General features: G+C 47.2%; 2 protein-coding genes across 3 annotated transcripts; one reads left to right on the top strand and one right to left on the bottom strand.

Annotated features, from left to right (window-relative positions):
• Positions 1-957: 957 nt before the first annotated feature.
• CCDC65 (coiled-coil domain containing 65) lies at positions 958-11,818 on the top strand. The gene is made up of 8 exons (XM_004778904.3): positions 958-1,300; positions 1,869-2,036; positions 8,202-8,371; positions 8,907-9,045; positions 10,171-10,368; positions 10,569-10,787; positions 11,161-11,313; positions 11,420-11,818. Exons 1-8 carry the CDS (start codon positions 1,169-1,171, stop codon positions 11,735-11,737), a joined length of 1,497 nt encoding a protein of 498 aa, XP_004778961.1. The 5' UTR covers positions 958-1,168; the 3' UTR covers positions 11,738-11,818.
• A 385-nt stretch (positions 11,819-12,203) lies between these two features.
• On the bottom strand, positions 12,204-16,210 carry FKBP11 (FKBP prolyl isomerase 11). Of its 2 annotated transcripts, XM_004778903.3 has the most exons (6): positions 15,517-16,210; positions 15,272-15,337; positions 14,803-14,890; positions 14,512-14,545; positions 14,074-14,144; positions 12,204-12,441 (listed from the first exon to the last, which is right to left on the bottom strand). In XM_004778903.3, exons 1-6 carry the CDS (start codon positions 15,640-15,642, stop codon positions 12,224-12,226), a joined length of 603 nt encoding a protein of 200 aa, XP_004778960.1. In that variant the 5' UTR covers positions 15,643-16,210; the 3' UTR covers positions 12,204-12,223. The 2 variants fall into 2 exon arrangements, with proteins under 2 accessions (XP_004778960.1, XP_044928964.1); XM_045073029.1 differs by lacking the exons at positions 14,803-14,890; positions 15,517-16,210 and having other exon boundaries at positions 15,272-15,326.
• Between the last annotated feature and the right edge of the window lie 2,771 nt (positions 16,211-18,981).

Here is an 18,981-nt window from a genome sequence, read left to right as displayed (position 1 = left end):
CATTTATTTTTAAATTTTTCTTAGAGAAAGAGTGTGTGTGTGGGAAAGGGGAAGGGCAGAGGGAGAGGGAGAGAGAGAATCTTAAGCAGACTCCATGCCCAGCATGGAGTCTGACAAAAAGCTTGATCTTATGACCCCAAGACCATAACCTGAGCCAAACTCAAGAGTTTGACACTTAACTGACACCCCCATAATTCAATTTTAGGACATTTTCATCAACCCAATATAATCTCTCATGCACATGTTATATTAATCTCCCCTCTCCCTCTTCCAAGCAATTGGTAGTCTACTTTTTAGCTTTGCCTTTTCTGGATATTTCATATAAATGGAAACTTATAATATGTGGTCTCTTGTACGTGGCTCCTTTCACTAAGTGTGTTTTTGTAGTTCATCCATGTGGTGGTATGCACCCGTAATTTGTTCCTTTTTATTGCGGAATAGTATTCCATTGTATGAAAAGAGCATATTTTGTCTACCCATTCACACATTGGTGGACATTTGGGTTTTTTCCAATTGGGCTATTATGAGGCATGCCGCTAAAAACAGTTCTGTGCAACTCTTTGTTTTGGATACGTTTCCACTTCTTTTAGACAGATATGTAATGGTGAAATTGCTGGACCACACAGTAAATTTCTGTTTAACATTTTAAGAAACTGCCAAACTGTTTTCCAAAGTGCCTACACCATTTTACATTCCCACAGCGAAGTGTGAAGGTTCCCATTTCTCCAGATTCTCTTCAAAATCTGTTATTACCTGTATGCTAAAATGTGGACACTCTATGAAAAATAACGCCCCCCAAAAAGTTTTAAAATGTTCAGTGAGGAGGCTACCTTTATCCAGGTGAAACGACCATCTCTCAAAAACTGACTGCAGTCCTCCAGCCAGCAGAGGGCGCCCCAAGCCAAGGTCTCTCCTCCTAACCTTTCACAGCGCCATCTTAGCGAGATCCTCGTTGCTAGGAGACGTAGACGCGTCTTTGGGCTCCAGACCCCAGCCTCACCGCTGTCCCAAGTTCTTTCTCTTGTGTGAGGACCGAGATCTAAAGTCCCACTACCATCCAGGGGCAGTTCCGCAAGGCCCTCTTTGGGGGCGTTTTCCTCCTCCTTCTTCTAAAGGGGACCAAAGCGGACTAGGATCCTCGACTAGCTCCATTCCCTTCGCCCCCGCTATGGCTAAGAAAGGGAAAAAGGCCAAGTTGCCCCTGTCCGATGAGGAGCAGCTGCTTCTGTTTCAGCAGAAGTTGCTGGCAGAGGAGGAGATGGCCAAGAAGAAAGAAAGGCTCCTGAGCCAGTTCTTGAAGGTGATGGCTTTCTGCATTACTCTCTGCCCAACCCCACCCACTCCCTGCACGGCCCTGTCGCCTTGACCCTCTCGTTGAGGCAGCCTATGTTCATTCTGGCCTCCCCTGCTCCGGAAATCTTGAAACCCAAATATACTCAGATTTCTGGCAACACTGTTTGGGGAGGAGGCAGTTCTTTGTGAAGCACGGAGTGGGGCAAGAGGTTGACAGTCACAGCTGAGCCCCAGACTGGGACAAGAGGTGTTATCAGCTGCCTGAGCTGTCTGAAATTCTGATATATTCCCTAGAGATTACAAACAACATCCTGCTCTGATGTCTTCACCTGAAAGAAATTCACACTTGCCCCCCCTAAAGTGCCATCAGGCTGTTCCTGTCTTACTTCAGACCCTCCCAAAAACAAGAACAGGAACTCCCTGAGTGTTAGTCATCAGGAACTTTGGTCTTTTATGAAAAAAAAAAAAAAAAGACAAAGGGTAAGGTGTCAGGGACAACCTGTGACCTTGTTTGTTTTACTGTAACACGGCTTCATGCCCTGACCTTCTGGGGGCATATTTATTCCTTCACACAGGACAAGTTGGCCAAGGAGGAGCACAATAGTGCTCTGAACCTTAACAAGATTAACACACAGTGGAGAACCGTCCTTAGGGAAGTCAAGACCAGAGAGCTTCATAAGGACATTGAGATCCTCAGCCAGACATTTGAACGAGTGGTGGACTGCAAGGACAGTGTCATCAAGGTAGGCGCTCTTCCCAAGGAAACACTTAAACCTGGCTGCCTTGATCTCTTAATAGAATGGGCCTACTGAATTAATTTATTAATCAATTTTGGGGGGAAGAGGGGGAGAGGAATGGGGGAGGGGCAGAGGGACAGAAAGAGAGAGAATCTCAAGCAGGCTCTATGCCCAGAGTGGAGCCTGACATGGGGCTCAGAGGTCTTACAACCCTGAGATCATGACCTGAGCTGAAATCAAGAGTTGGACGCTTAACCGACAGAGTCACCCAGGCACCCCTAGTTTTTTTAATCAATCTTAAAGCCCTTATAACATGCAGACTGTAATGAAGCCAGCATTAGTAATGCCAGTTTTCACTGAAATGAAAAGTGGACTCCTGGGCTGTCCTCCCTCTCCCCTGCTTCAGCGTAGCCATTTTCCTTGGTCATCTACCACCTGAAACCAGCGCTATACAATATTAGAGTTGTAAGGCACAGCAGACGTCACCCAGTGACTTGAACTTAGTCTCGCACCTTCACTTCGATATGAGAAGACTTGGTTCCAGAGAAGGGAAGTGGCTTGCCCAATGTCACACAGCCAGTCAGGAAGAGAGCTGGAACGAGAGCATGAGTTTTTTGATTCCTCCTACTCTGGTGCTTTATTTAACCAAACTCTGTTGGGCCTCTTTGATTCAAGTTCACTGGCCCTGGGTGAATCTGAGATATCCATGGGTAAGGACTCTCTAAGCATCTCAATCACAGCCATATGCTCTTGGGAGACCTTCTTTCACTTATTTTTAACCTCTGTTTACCACTCCTCCTTAGTCTTTTCAATCTTAAAACAACAACAGAAATCCCACAGTAACAGCAAAATATAATCAGCCTGGCATGGCCCTATTGAAAAGACACATCTCTCCTTCACACCCTAACCCCTGAGGGAAAAAAATTTCAGTAGACCTGGGCAAGCTTTCAAGTGATACATATTAAGAATCCCCAGATTTGCAAAAACCACTATATATTAGAATTCCTTACCCCACTTGTTGTACCTTATGGCTTTTTAAGTGACTTCTTCAGCCCCTTATTGGCAGTTATCAAATACTTGAGGAGAAGAGAACCAGCAGGGTTCGTTTAAGGACGCTGAGCCATGGCCAGTCTCACCCTCCAGCTAGTTAGCTTCCAGCTTTGTAACTAATGCTGCCGGTCCCCGCTTAGGAAAGTCACACACTGCTAATTAAGCGCCTTCAGGGTCATTCCTGAGGAACCGAACCTACCCATGTTAAATGTGCAAATGTTAGCGGTCTTGCTGACTCTTGCTATCTCCACTTCTTCACTTCCTCTGGACCCTGAATCCCACAACTGCTTTCCCCTCTTCCCTAGGAACTTGCTCTGGTAAAGACTACCAGGCCTGAATCACAGATACTTTCCATCATTTAGTCTTCATCTAACCTGAGTCCTCTGTGGCATGGATACTTTATTTTATTTTATTATTATTTTTTAATGTATTAGAGAGAAAGAGAGAGAGACCCCAAGCGGGGGGCAGGGAGGGGGCAGAGGGAGAGGGCCAGACGGACTCCCCTATGAGCAAGGAGCCCTACATGGGACTCGATCCCAGGACCCTGAGATCACCACCTGAGCTGAAGTCAGAGGCTCAACCAACAAAGCCACCCAGGTGCCCCTGTGGCACTTTCTTTCTTTCTTTCTTTCTTTTTTTAAAGATTTTATTTATTTATTTGACAGAGAGAGATCACAGTAGACAGAGAGGCAGGCAGAGAGAGAAAGAGAGGGAAGCAGGCTCCCCGCCGAGCAGAGAGCCCGATGCGGGACTCGATCCCAGGACCCTGAGATCATGACCCGAGCCGAAGACAGCGGCTCAACCCACTGAGCCACCCAGGTGCCCCCTGTGGCACTTTCTTATTCATGCCCTCCTTGAAAGTCCCCTTTGGTTTCCATGACATCATTCTTTCCTGGCTTTTCTCCTGCCTCGGGAATATATATAGAATCCTCTTTGTGAGTTTATCTTCCTTTCTCCCAATGCCTGAACTTAATTTTGCACGTTTCTGAGTCTGGCCATCTCGCCCTTTAACACATGTCTAGGGCCTAGACAGTCATGCTCATTACCCTGACTTAACTTTTTTAGATTTCATTTATTTATTTCTTTTAGAGAGAACACGAGTTGGGGAGAGGGGGAGAATCTCCAGCTGACTCCTCACTGAGCGCAGAGCCTGACGCAGGGCTCGATCTCACAGCCCTAGCTGAAACAAAGAGTCAGCTACATAACCAACTGAGCCACCCAGGTGCCCCTCATTACTCTGACCTTTAATACCACTTTTATATCAATGACTTCCAGGTTCTGCAATACCAGCCGGGATTTCTTTCGCGAGTTCCACATCATTCTATTCAAGATTCCTAGATATCTGTTCCGCACTGTTGCATTGTCCTCACAACCAAGCTCAGGAGCTTCCTCTTCCCTGGCCAGGCCCAAACCAATTTTTCCACAATCTGGTCTTCCTTACACTCAATTCAGGTGGCCAGTGCCATTCATTCACCAAACCACTCAACACAGAAATCTGGGAATCATCCTAGGCTTTGCTTCCATCCCTGACTTCTGTTCCAAGTTTTGTATAAATCCTCTGCTTAAGGGCGCCTGGGTGGCTCAGTGGGTTAAGCCGCTGCCTTCGGCTCAGGTCATGATCTCAGGGTCCTGGGATCGAGTCCCACATCGGGCTCTCTGCTCAGCAGGGAGCCTGCTTCCTCCTCTCTCTCTGCCTGCCTCTCTGCCTACTTGTGATCTCTGTCAAATAAATAAATAAAATCTTTAAAAAAAAAAAAAAATCCTCTGCTTAAGTATTTTTCAAAGCTATACTCTGCTCTCCTTCCCCACTGTCCTGCTGCAGGGGAGACCTGGGCATCTTCTCTTATATGGACTGTTCCAACAGTCTCCTATCTTCCAGCCTTCGTGCCCAGCCACCTGAGATGACACAACTGTCGACACAACTACCAGGATCATCTTTTTGAAACAAAAATCTGATTCTGTTATTCCACTGCCTAAATTTTAGTGGCTTCCCACTTCCACAGGAAAAAGTCCAAACTCTAGGGAAAGGACATCAAAGCCCTTCATGATCTGGCCTCTCCTTGTACCTTTCACACACCCCACATTGTTTCTTACCTGTGATTTTGCACATGCTGTTCCCTCTATCTGGAAGTCTCTCTTCCCCATCTCATCAGTCTTCCTGGCAAACTCTTACTACTTCAGGAGTGCTACAAATGACATCTGTCCTGTGAAACCTTCCATGGTGCGCTTAGTCAGATGCAGGCATTCAGTCTTTTATATCCCATTGTCACTGGTCAATCATCAACCTCATAGCAATTTCAGGTTATACAGTAAATTTCTGTTTATGTAACTCCTTTCCTACTGCAAGACTGCAAGCTCCTTTGGAGGGCAATGAGCATGTCTTTTCATCCCCAAATCCTTGGCACCCAGCACAGTGCCAGTAATGACACGTTTAGTAAACATTGGCTAAGTGAATGAAGAGGCTTCCATTATCAGCATCTATCTCAAAAGATCCTATTTCATACCAAACATATAAGGTAAAAGCTAGCTCTGTACAGAGGTTGTGGTGGTTTACAGTGAGTGTCTCAATGTGTCTGATCGTGTAGGCATTCACTAAATCCTTTTTTGTTTATTTCATTTACTTTTTTAAAGAGATTTTATATTTAAGTTACCTCCACACCCAACATGGGGCTTGAACTCACAACCCCAAGATCAAGAGTTGCATGCTCCACTGACAGAGCCAGCCAGGCACCCATTTCTTTCATGTTAATTTTGTTTTACTTTTTTGAATAGGTAATACACTCACATTATTCAAAATTGAAAAGATAAAAGTTATACAGAGAAAAGTGCCCTCCCACTAGTGCCTGTCAGCCACTCAGGGCCTCTCTCAATCATTGTAGTTTCATGAGTAAACCTTTTTTTACACAAATGGTAGAACTACATACTGTTCTGCCCCTTGTCTTTTTCAAACAATTTATCCTAGGGACTATTCCACATTAGCCCATAAAGATCTTCTCTTTTTCTTTTAATAACTGCATCATATTCTATATTGTAGTTTAACAAATACTTTGTATTCTGTATTTCCTAAATTTTGGTAATTAAATCTAGAAGGTTGGAGGTGTTGTATTCTTCCATATTCTTCCATCAACCAAGGACATATGTCTGGTTATCTCTCTTTCTTTTTAAAGATTTATTCATTTGAGAGCAAGCAAGCATGGGTGAGTAGGGGAAAAGGCAGAGGAAGAGAATCTTCAGGCAAACTCCTTGCTGAACATGGAGCCCAGGGGTGTGTGTGGGGGGGGCTCAGTGGCACTACCCCGAGATCGTGACCTGACCCAAAATCAAGAGTGAGACGCTCAACTGACTGAGGCACCCAGGCACCCTGCCTGGTTATCTCTTTTTGTGATGTTAGTAGCTGTTGATTATCCATTAATTCATTGGGGGTTGCAAAATGCTTATTTTTTAAAATTAACATGTAATGTATTATTAGCCCCAGGGTCTGTGAATCGTCAGGTTTACACACTTCTCAGCACTCACCATAGCATATACCCTTCCCAATGTGCATAACCCAACCACCCTCTCCCTACCCCCATTCCCTCCACAACCCTCAGTTTGTTTTGTGAGATTAAGAGTCTCTTATAGTTTGTCTACCTCCTGATCCCATCTTGTTTAAAATACTGATTTTCTAATAGTATCATTCCTTTTTCATTTATTAGCTTGAATACTGCTATAAAGAGATACCTTCTGTCATTGAGCATTCAGTTACCAGGAGGTATAGTTTATACAATAAAGGCAGCATAAATACTTGATTATTTCTTTGCCCTTTATACACCATTACGGAAAAAAAAAAAAAAGGGTTGTCTGGTATTCTCAATGGTAACTGATTTTTTTAAGTATCCTTACGAATTCATAAACATAACTGATATTATTCAGTCCATTGTAGTTTTTACCCTTATCAATGCTCACGTTGCCCCTTCTGCCAGTGAAGTGTTCCAGTTATCCAATCCCGCATAACATGGCATCCCTAAATTAGTGACTTAAAACAACAATTTATTTTATTTCTCATGATTCATTGATCTAGTTCACCCACTTGGTGCTTGCTTGCTGTCTCTCCTACAATGTTCAGTCAGATGTCAGCTGGGGCTACAGTCACCTGAAGGCTTGACTGGACTGGATGTCTAAGGCAGCCAGCGGTTGATTCTGTCAGCTGGCAGGGAGTTCAGGGGGGCTGTTGACTAGAACGCCTTAACATTGCTCCTCCCCGAGCACTGCCCTGCTCACACTGTGATAGCTGGATTCCTGGAGGGAGTGTTCCAAGAACAAGCATTCCAAGGGGAAGGAAGCAGAAGCTGCCAGGTCCCATAAGGGCTATGCCTGCAGCTGGAACAGTGTCACTTCCACCATATCCTCATGGTCCAAGAGTCACAGCATCTCCCCACATTCAAGGGGACAGAAGGAGAGAATACCTCTTGATGGAGGAATGGCAAGGTCATGTTGCAGAAGACTGCAGGATAGCAAATATTGTCATGCCCATCTTTGGAAGATACAATCTGCTCCAGTAAGACACTTTTCTTGGTTTCTGAGTTCTTCTGACATGACGCCATTGGTCTTTCATAGCTGCTCTGCTATCTTGTATGAGATACCTTAGGTTCTACTCGCTTATGTTCTACCTCAGACCTTGGAGCAGCCATTTCTCCAAGAATCCTCAATCCCTTTTATTATTTTTTTAAAGATTTTATTTATTTGATAGATATCACAGGTAGGCAGAGAGAGAGGGGAAGCAGGCTCCCCGCTGAGCAGAGAGCCCGATGTGGGGCTCTATCCCAGGACCCTGAGATCATGACCTGAGCCAAAGGCAGAGGCTTAACACACTAAGTCACGGAGGCGTCCTCATCAATCCCTTTTAGTGGTAGCCTCATTGTTAGAAATATCTTTTGTCCCTAGGATACTGCCTGGCTCCATGGGGTCCCATGATGTCACCTACACTTTCCAATCACGAGTAGGAGAACCAGCCCTCCTAGAGCCAGAGAGCTGGCATTAGGAACTCGGGGGAGATGCCATTCACGCCATCCAGCTGAATACACTTTTATGTTCCCGTACTGATGCCATTCAGCCAAAATAGGAACTCTGTTTCTTACCCAGTCTTTAGCCAAGGACCTGTCGGAAGCAGAGGAGCAGTACGCCCATGCCCTGCGCAGCCACCTGCACAGCATCGACCAGCTCTTAGCCCTGCAGAGAAGCCGGCTCTGTCTTTTAGAGGAAAGCTACAACATGGAGCTGGAAGCCCTAACCAAGGAGTTTGAGACCGAAAGGTATGGAGGCCTATGAGGAAATCGGGGATTGAGTCCAGGAGGGGATCCAGAACCTGTGTTAAGGAGCTACCTCTACGGAGGCGGCCAGCAACCTGGAGCATCCCACCTTGCTTATGACATGACCCCCACAGAGAACATCCAGAGTTCCTTCTGAACTAACGCAGGTTTAAGCTCATAGCCGTAGCTTCCCTATGCCCGTGCCAGGTCTCTCCCTCTAATACCCTCACCACCTACTTTCAGCTATCAAACTCCAACCCATCTGGCAGGGGACAGGGAGGGGAGGGGGACCTCTCACTGAAACCTTTTGTACTTCTTTGCTTTTCATATCAAATGAATGTATTCCCTGTTCAAAGATGAAAATAATCTTATTTACTCTTTCTGACCCTAATATGAATAGAGCCTACCCTCCCTCTGTGATCCTTCAAGTACCTAGGAGTTTGTACCACTCATACAGTTCTACATACTGCGCTGAATGGTCGTTATTGGTCCATAAGCTTTATCCCTCAGAGCAGGGACAGTGTCTTATCTCCTGCAGGAAGACAATTATTGACCAGCATGAAAAAGAGATTCACTACCTACAAGATGTCTTCATGGCCATGGAGCAGAACTATATAGATTCTGAGTATGAAAGTAAGCTGGAGTTCCAGAGCATGTGGGATGATCTCAAAAACAAGGTATGGAGGGAGAGTACCTGGGCAAGAGCTGGGAGAGAAGGGAGAGAAAAATGCTCAAGGCCACTGGAGGGCCTACAGACACTTAACCAACTCAACCAAGAATATGCCTGTACCCCTACTGCATTTTGTAATTTTGTAGAAATTAGCTGGGAATACTATTCCAAAATGTCAAGGAAATGAACTTTAGAGCTAAATGGCACCAAGGAGATCATCTGGATTCACCTGTGATTTGCAGATGAACAAACTAAGGCCCAAAGAAGTAAAATGATCTGCCAAAGTCATGCTGCTGCACTGTGGTAGAACCAGGAAAATCCAGGTCTGCCCTTGTCCCAAAGTGCTTTCCACCATCCTAGAGGCTACACATTTAGGTATCCTGCAGACCTGGGTTTGGGCATGGGTTTTGTTTTGTTTTGCTCCACAGTGTTTTTTAAATTTTTAAAATAAGCTTCCTACATTTAAAAACTGGGAAATTTCAGTGGTGGCGCCTGGCTGGCTCAGTTTGTAGAGCATAAGACTCTTGATCTCAGGGTCATAAGTTCAAGCCCCATGTTGGGCATGGAGCCTACTTAATTAAAAAAAAAAAAAATTGGGGTCCCTGGGTGGCTCAGTTGGTTGGGCGACTGCCTTCGGCTCAGGTCATGATCCTGGAATCCTGGGATCGAGTCCTGCATTGGGCTCCCAGCTCCACGGGGAGTCTGCTTCTCCCTCTGACCTCTCCCTCTCATGTGCTCTCTCTCTCTCTCAAATAAAAAAATAAAATCTTAAAAAAACAATTTTTTTTAAACAAAACTAAAAATGGGAGAAACCCATAAAAACCCAAAATTTTAGCTTCTCTTGAAAAAAAAAAAAAAAAGATCTGGTAATACTGGGTCCCAATTCCAAATGGGGACACTGGTGTGGAGCTGAGCAGATATGCTCTGCACCACCCCCAAAGCCCATGAAACATTTCTTCTCTGATTCACCACAGGCCTCCTCCTCTAGCTTATAGCTCTTATTTACATCATCTGCCTGGTCTTTGTAGGCACTCTCATTGGCAACCTCTGCACTGTACTAGGTTATAAACCGTTCAAGAGGGGGAGGGTGCTGGAGGCAAGGCAGCCAAGCACTGGCTATTTTGGTGCCTAGAATCTAGAAGAGAAGCATTTTCTAAGACTGCAACTGGAGAACATAGTAGAAGACCTGTGGAGAAGGTTCCAGGAGGCACTCAAGAATTACACTGATGCCACAGAAGACCAAAAGATTGCCTTTGAGACTCTGAAGGTGAAAGATGAGAAGAGCTCCAAAGAGATTGAAGCACAGATGAAAAAAATACAGAGACTACAGGTGAGTGCAGCCAACTGGAAATACTCACTGCTTTCAGTGCTCCATTATCCCCTGGTCGTCTTCTCCCAATTTCCACTGGACCCTGTCACTGGTTGGGGAAAAACGAGATCCTTGGATTTCAGTCCCTAGGTTGTCCTTTTACCTGTCTCACTGAAGGCCTTTAGCTCATCAAGGGTTTCCTCCTACCTCTATCCCTCCAGGACTCCATAATTATTTTAAAAAGCAAGATCATGATGCACAACCGTGAGAGTGAAGAACAGAACCAGTACCTCCGTAAGGACAAGGAGCTGGTCCTTGCCCAGCTGCGAAAACTTAAAGCCCAAAGGACTCAGGCCCGGGAACTATCACAGGAAAACTTAGTCAAACTCACCTTGGAAAGTAATGCCACCCTCAAGGCCCTGAGAAAGATTGTCAATAAGGTAACGGGAGAGGACAGTTACCCCCCCCCCAAAAAAAACCCAAGGAACTTGGCTCCTTGCAAAGTGAAAGGGGTTTGAGAAAGGTAGAGGGCTTTCTCTTGCTTCCTGCCTGCATGGATGTCTGGACTACCTTTTGTCTTCCACGTTCCCTCCCCTCTTATGTTTTAAATTAAATGAATCATGAATTTGCTCAGACTGTAAAGTACTTGGAATAGTGCTTGGCACGTAGTAAGCACTCTGTGTTAGATGCAGTCATTACTCTAGTCTCACATTTGGGTGAATAGCTTCCCTGGGTTTAAGCAGGGGAACCACCTCCCTTATTTCCCCTCCCCACCCCGTTTCCTAATAAAAGGTCTCTTCCTGCTTCTGACAGGGTGAAAAGATCCTGAAACTTGCTGAAATATGTAGGAAGTTTGAAACCGAGGAAGAAAAAGTGCTGCCTTTTTATTCAACAGTTTTGACTCCCGAGGAGCAGAAGGAGATAGAAGAAATTTACCCAGAGGAGCTTACTGAGGAGCTCACAAAGGTAAAAGGTCCTAGGGTCCTTGGGCCACCACCCGATGCTGGCGATCATGGGCCATGGGGACTGCATTTGGGAATGGGCCTCAACACGTACCTTTCTCCACCCCCAGGTGATAGTGAACTACACAGGGATGGAGAATTTCTGGAAAAGGTACAACAAAGTGAAACTGGAGCAACTGAGCCTCCAGCACAGACATGCCCAGTTATCAGAAATCAATAGGAAGTTGCGGGAGATGCTGAAGCAGTACTTGGATGGCATCTCAGTGAGTGACGAAGTGCTAAGCCAGCTCAACCCACTCTTCATCGTCAACCATCGCAGTAACTTACCCCAGCCTTTGTCCACACCTACCACCCAGCCAGGTGACAAACCACCTCCAGCCACTTACAACATCATTGAAGCAGCCCACGTGATCTCCCACATCCTGTGATAGAAGAAGATTGCTTTTCAAACCCCAAACAATTTTTTGAGAGAACTGAAGACTTTGCTATTAAAAATTTCCAAGAGGGTTTATGAGCTCCTTCTTCTATGTTCGCTATATTGGAGAGCGCAGTCTATTTGGAAGATACTAGGAATACAGTGGCCCCAGAGAGTGAAGAGAATAGCCAGGCAATTATCAGGAGGCTCGCTGTTCAAGAAGCACTGCTTCTTCGAGTTCTGGGCACTAAGAGGGCCAGAACCCATACCTTTGGGATGTAGAGATCCTACGGGAACATTCAAGTGCAGGTCCTTGGCAGTAAGTTAGGACAAGAGGAGGCAGGGGAAGAGGAGATCCAGAGCCTCCAACCACCCCAATGTCAGGCAGGATCCAACTCAGAATGCCTTTTCCCCCAGCCCTTTCCCTCATTTCCACTTACAGAAGTAGCCTCAGAAAGTATCAGGTGAAGAATCCAGAGAAATTTTTAAAAATTATTTATTATTTCTTTTTGCTCTTGTTTCGTTTCTCTTCCTTGAGCTTCTTTTTGGAGACTTTAGGTCTGTTGGCCTTTTTGTATAGGTGATACCCAATGAGGCCCAGGAGGGCTGGCACCATGGCCATGCCTACCAGAGGCAGAATGCCCTTCACCAGCTTTTGCCAGTAGTTGGCTCGGATCAGTGCAATCAGCTCCACATCAAACTGCAGCACTGCATCCGCTGAAGGCAGAGAGGAGGCAAGGGTTAGAATCTCTGCATTTTATCCAGGGCTCCGAGTCTAAATGAAAGCAGGGAGGGCAGGCCACACAAAAGCAACAACTACGAAGGTGGCAAGATTTAAACATGGTGAGTTCCTCTAGACAAAAGCAGAGAAGGGTTATGGGCAGACTCTACTGATCGTTATGTTTACCCCAAATCTATAAATGTGGCTTGTGTTCAGTGACAAGTCTAAGACAGGACAGGAAAACTCTGTGGATCTAAGACATACAGGCTGTTCTCCATTGGTAAGTCCGAGAACCCCTCTACCGAGAACTCCCATTTCCAAATAGCCACATTGACAGAATCTTTGCAGGGCTGAAATGAACTGGCTTTAACCTAGACATTTTAAAATGTCACCAACCAATGAGTCCATGCAATGTGACTGTAAGAAAACACAGATGTTTCATCACAGAGGAAGGAGGTGGCTTAAGAAGTAAGGAGCAGGTGAATGAACAGGAGTGAGTCAGGGGAGAAAGGCAAATACTAGAAAGGGGGAGGTCATAGAGCTTTGGGTGAAAGCTTTCTTTAGTCCCATGACCCTCTTTGCGCTTCTTCCTCTAAGTTGGAACTAGGATAAGAACTTTTATCCTAACACTCTGAAGTACAAAACATTTTAGCTAATAGAACATCTGTTATAACCCAAAGCAAGAGATCTGCATCTTGGGAAATCTGTCCCGGGACCTGTTGACAGCTTTTAAAGTTATAGGGTGGGCTTGGCTTTTTTTTTCTTTTTAAATTTTTTTTTAAGATTTTATTTATTTATTTGACAGAGAGATAGAGAACACAAGTAAGCAGAGTGGCAGGCAGAGGGAGAGAGACAAGCAGGCCCTTTACTGAGCTGGAAGCCCGATGCGGGCCTCGATCCCAGGACCCTGGAATCATGACCCAAGCCAAAGGCAGATGCTTAACCAATTAAACCACCCAGATCCCTGGGCTTGGCTTTTAAAAGTTGTTTTTTGTTTTGCCTTTTTTTTTTTTTTTTAAAGATTTTATTTATTTATTTGGCAGAGATCACAAGTAGGCAGAGAGGCAGGCAGAGAGAGGAGGAAGCAGGCTCCCCGCTGAGTAGATAGAGAGCCTGATGCAGGGCTCAATCCCAGGACTCGGGGATCATTTCCTGAGCCAAAGGCAGAGGCTTCAACCCACTGAGCCACCCAGGTGCCCCTGTTTTGCTTTTTTTTTTTAATTACTTGACTGTGATGATTTTTACTGCCTCTTCCCTCGTGGAGGCTGAAAGGAGGGGTGGAGATGTGGTGAGAAGCCATGCCAACAGCACAAATGAAACGGGTTGGAGTCGTGGAGAAAAGGCATGAAAGAGAGCTAGCAGAGGCAACAGACCCAAGTGGCTCAAGTCAGTATTTCTTCCCTAACAAGGTGCTATCTGCCAGAGGGAAGCCAGGGAGCCTTAACGGGTTCTATGTGTCTAGTCCCTACTGGTGATCTGAAGAGGAAAAAAGCAGCAGCCCTACAGAAGGAGGCCCCAGCCACCCCTGGCCTTTTCAGCAAACTGGATTTAGACTATCTCAAGCCCCAGACAAAGCTCTGAGGGACTGGGTACTTTGACTGCCTGACAGAGAGGACTAGTCAGATTACCTGGGATAGATGGTGGAAATCCCCGTTTTCCATAGGCCAAGTGAGAGGGAATGATTGCCCTTCTCTTCTCTCTGAGGGAATGAATATGAATCACAGCTGGGGTGGGACCAGGTGGGCTAGGAGCCTCAGTCCATCCTCAGCCCCACCAGCAACACACTCTGGATATTCACCCCAAATGATGAACTCTCCCAGCTGAGCACCAAACAGGTTGACCAGGAAAGGTCTCTGTCCCCCCACATGCCTCAGCTCCTCCAACAGAACCCATAGCCATAGAGGCACTGTGGCTCTGGATGCCCTTCAGGTTCCCAATGACCTGGACCTGCCCAGTGCAAAGCTTTTATCACACATTCTTCTGCCTCTCTGAGGAGCAAGGACAGCAAAGTAAGCCTCTACCCATGCAAAGGGGGTGCCCAAGCCCACCTCTGCTCTGATACTCACCCCACACACATGTCTAGAAGGCTCTGCTCCAGACCTTGAGGAAGAAGACACAACTGAAAGGAAGCTACCTACATCCCCCAAAGCCCAGGAGAGGAGAATCAAACGGCTCCCCACTTCTCAAATCCCTGGTCATCCGTGGGGTGTGGGGCAAAGGGAGTGTCAGAAGCCGGTTTGAACCTCAGGAGGTGACTGGTAGAGTCCTGGTGGCATTTTCAACGTATTTTAGGGATTGAGGGGGCTAAGAAGGGCTTAGGTCAGGAAGAAACAGAATGGGAGGCGCAGGTCACATACCTGGGATCACCTGCTTTTGGCCAAGTTCTATAACCAGAGGATCTCTGGTCAGGGAAGTGTCAATAATGCGTCCATCTACCAAGCTGCCCTGTGGGGGGAGAGCAGCAGGAGCGCACACCTCGCAGGGCACCACACACACCTGGGCCCGGGGGCAGCGGCGGCAACCCCCTCGCAGCTGCAGCCCAGCATTCCCCTCAGAGCAGAAAGCAACAGGAAGCCCCAAGGGGCTGGCGCTTCTCGGAGATCTCCCCACCCTTCGCTTCTCTGAGCCGGAGTGGAACTGGCGGAAAAGCTGGGAAGGGAAATGGGCAGGCAGGAGGCGCGCCCCTCCCCCCGCCACGTGCTCGACGACCCCGGAGCTCCAGCTTCACTCCCGAACCGCTTGCCACGTGTCCCAGCCAGCGCTGACGTGTTCCAGCAGGGCGCCGCCCCCTCCCGGGCCCCGCCCCGGCCCCCCCAGATCCCTCACCGTGTAGTGTATGTGCAGCGTGTCTCCAAAAGCAGCTGGCTCCGCGCACGGCTCGGGGGGCTCCACCTACGAGCGGACTACAGGAGTCACGCAGGCTCCTCCAGAGATTCCGTTCCGGCCCCGACACCCAGCACTCCCCAGATCAGTTCCCGCACTCGCTCTCCTCCCGGCTCCCAGGTTCGTTCCGATCCCCTCGTTCCCCACCAAGGCCCGGCCGCCGCAGCCCCGGGACACCCTCTCCTCACCAGGGTCTCCACTTGGAGGCTCCGGACGGGACTTTCGGTTTCAAACCCAGCCTCAGCCCGGCACATCACCCCACTGAGCAGCAGCAGCAGCAGACGGAGCGGGAGAAGTGAGGGGCGCAGGGTCATGACTGGACGCGGGGCCAGGCACGGGGCACCAGGACAGGCTGCTCCGGTGACGGCGCCTAGGACAGCGATTCCCTCGGAGCCCAGGCCGGAGTGGACGGGACGGGGCGGGTCGCAACGCGCCAGCTCCTCCTCCAGCAGCCCTTCCTCCACCTCGTCCCCACCTCCTGGAGGGAGGAGGCCGCCGGGAGCCCTTCCCTACCCTCAGAGATCGGGAGGTCGCGTTTTAGGATCCACCCGTTGGCCGTTCTGTCCCATAGCGAGGGGCTGTGTCACTTAATGGCACCCACTTACGATGACCTATTGTGTGCCAGTCACTTTTCTGTAATCCTCAAAGCCACCCTGAAAGGTAGGCATAATTGTTTCCATTTTACAGATGAGTTCAGGTTAAGAAACCTGCCCAAGGTCTTCTAGCTAGGTGGCGCCAGAGACAAGATTCAAACTCAGGACGGCCTGAGTCCCGCGTGTTGGGTCTTTGGTTTTTCCTCTTAAGATACAGGTGTCTTCACACCTGTCCTGGCAGTGTCTGTTTGGCCCAACCCACCCCAGCGGTTGTTAAAGAGGGCACCCCAGTCCCTCTTCCAGCCATTCACCTTGAATTCTGGAGGTCACAGGAGGCAGGGAGCTGTCTTCTCTGCCTTTGTCTGCCTGTTCTTTGGAAAGATAATTTCAAAGAGCCAGGAGCTATTTTCCTGCAAGGATGGGGCGAATCCCTGATCTTTTCCTCACACCGACCTATCCCTCCTCCTTTATCAGCAAGCTTGTAAAAAGGGCAACTTACAACCTTTTTATGTTTATTTTGCCCAACCTAGGGCTTGACCTCACCCCAATATCAAGTCTCAGGCTCTATAGACTGAGCCAGCCAGGTACCCCCAAGGACTTCAATTTCTTAAAGGGGTTTTAAAAGTGTTTTGGGCAACACAACCAGTCCCCTTTTGTATGATTTAAACCCTCACTGCCCACTCAGGCCATGGCACCTGAATTCTGCTCCCTCCAAAAGTCATCATTAAGCTCAGTCACCAAATTCTTGTGTCATTTCTTGGTCCCTGTCCTCTTCAGCATCTCTCTTGTATTTGATGCCCTCCCAAGCTCTAGATACAACTAACTGCCTGCTGGGTGTTTGACCAGTACATCAAATCAACACACCCAATACTGTACTCTCATTTCTTTTTCTCCATCCATCCCATCTGTAACAATCTAGAATTCCCTCCCAATTTTCTGTTTCTGTTAGTGGCTCTGCTGTTAGCATTCTCCTAAATTCTCCTCTCATTCACACATCAACCAGTCTCCTTTGATTTGTCCTTCCATCACCTCTCCAAGCTTTTCTTCCATTCCCAAGGCTACTACCCTAATTAAGCCATTACCTCTTTGGAATTGTTGAAGAAGTCCCCTCAGGAGGAGGGGATTTCTAGGGATGATGGAATGCTCTATATCTTGATAGGGAGGTGGCTAACATGGGTGTATGCATTTGTTAAAACTTAAGCTATATGAGAAGATCTGTGCATTGCACTGCACAAATTAATACTTCAAATTATACTTCCAATTAAAAAATAATAATAAACACAAACTACATTTTCAAGTCTTCCTCAAAGCTGGATAAGGCCATGTGACTAAGTTCTGGCCAGTAAGACATAAGCAGAAGTGTTGGAAATATTGTCCTGGACTTCCAGCAAGGCCCCTTAAAGAAAATTAATTCAGGGGCGCCTGGGTGGCTCAGTGGGTTAAGCCGCTGCCTTCGGCTCAGGTCATGGTCTCAGGGTCCTGGGATCGAGTCCCACATCGGGCTCTCTGCTCAGCAGGGAGCCTGCTTCCTCCTCTCTCTCTCTCTGCCTGCCTCTCTGCCTACTTGTGATCTCTCTCTGTCAAATAAATAAATAAAATCTTAAAAAAAAATTAATTCAGCTAAGAAGTGTATCATTGTGTGCTCCTCCTCCTCCTCTCCTCCAGCTCCTTCCCTTCCTTTGTTCTGCTGCCTGGCATATAGATGAGATGAATTACACTCTAGCAGTCACATCAGACCATGAGGTGACCATGAGGATGAAGCTATGTGCAAGGACGGTGAAGCAAAAAGAAGTCTGAGCCCTGGGCGCCTGGGCGGCTCAGTGGGTTAAGCATCTGCCTTTGGCTCAAGCCATGATCCCAGGGTCTTGGGACTGAGTCCTGCCCGGGGCACTCTGCTCAGCAGGGAGTCTGCTTCTCCCTCTCCCTCTCTCAAATAAATTAATTTTTAAAAGATCCTATTTATCTGTCGGAGAGAGAGCACAAGCAGGAGTGGCAAGCCGAGGGAGAAGCAGGCTCCCCACTGAGCAGAAGCCTGATGCGGGACTTGATCCCAGGACCCTGGGATCATGACCTGAGCCAAAGGCAGACACTTAACCAACTGAGCCACTCAGGCATACCTAAAGTCCTTTAAAAAAAAAAAAAAGTCATCATCTAAGCTTTGATAACCATAGAGTCACCATTCCAGTCCTGGACTGCCTACCACTTTTTTTCTTTTAAGATTATTTATTTATTTGCAAGAGTGCACACAAGCAGGGGGAGCAGCAGAGGGACAAGCAGACTCCCCACTGAGCAGGGAGCCCAACCCAGGGCTCAATCCCAGGACACTGAGATCAGGACCTAAGCAGAAGGCAGATGCTCAACCCACTGAGCTAGCCAGGGGCCTCCACCAGACACTTTTTAACTGAGGTATAAATGAATTGCTACCTGGTTTTAAAGAGAGAGAGAGAGCACTCTAAGCCCCCCAATCCCTAGCGTCTCCCTACTTTAGCCCATTCTGTACACTGCTGCTATCTGCTCAGCTCCAGTTATGGAGCCTATGGCCCCACATTGCCCAGCAAATAAAATTCAGACTCCAAGACATGCCAGTTGAAAACTTTTATCATCTGGTCCTAATCTGCCTTTCCAAACTTGGCTTTTATTCCATTAAATTGAATAAAATTTTAATGACAGCAACCTCATCTTTCTCATTTCTATATTCTCATTGCCTAGTATAGTGTTTGCTACATAGACAGATTGATAAACATTTATGAATTGACCCAAATCCTCTTCCTGCTCACAGACTATACTCTGACATCAGATGAACCTGCATCATATGTTTCCATCTCTGTGCCCTGGCTCATGCTGTTCCTTCACCTGTCATGCTTCCTCCAAACCAAGCTCAAATATTACTTCCTCTGTAAAGTCCTGATTCCCTTATTAAGAAGTCACTTATTTCTGAACACTCAGCACACTCTGGGGGACATTATTACATTTTCCTTTGTGTTGCAATTATGTATGCCCCACTTCTCCCTATCTCCAAAGAGCTAGCTCACTGATGGCAAAGACAAGGTTATGATCATG

Source organism: Mustela putorius, unplaced genomic scaffold, assembly GCF_011764305.1.
Source record: "Mustela putorius furo isolate JIRA1106 unplaced genomic scaffold, ASM1176430v1.1 tig00537227_pilon_pilon_pilon, whole genome shotgun sequence".
NCBI classification, from domain to species: Eukaryota; Metazoa; Chordata; class Mammalia; order Carnivora; family Mustelidae; genus Mustela; species Mustela putorius.
The sequence above is the reverse complement of the archived record's forward strand: the minus strand, read 5'-3'. Positions and strand labels throughout refer to the sequence as shown.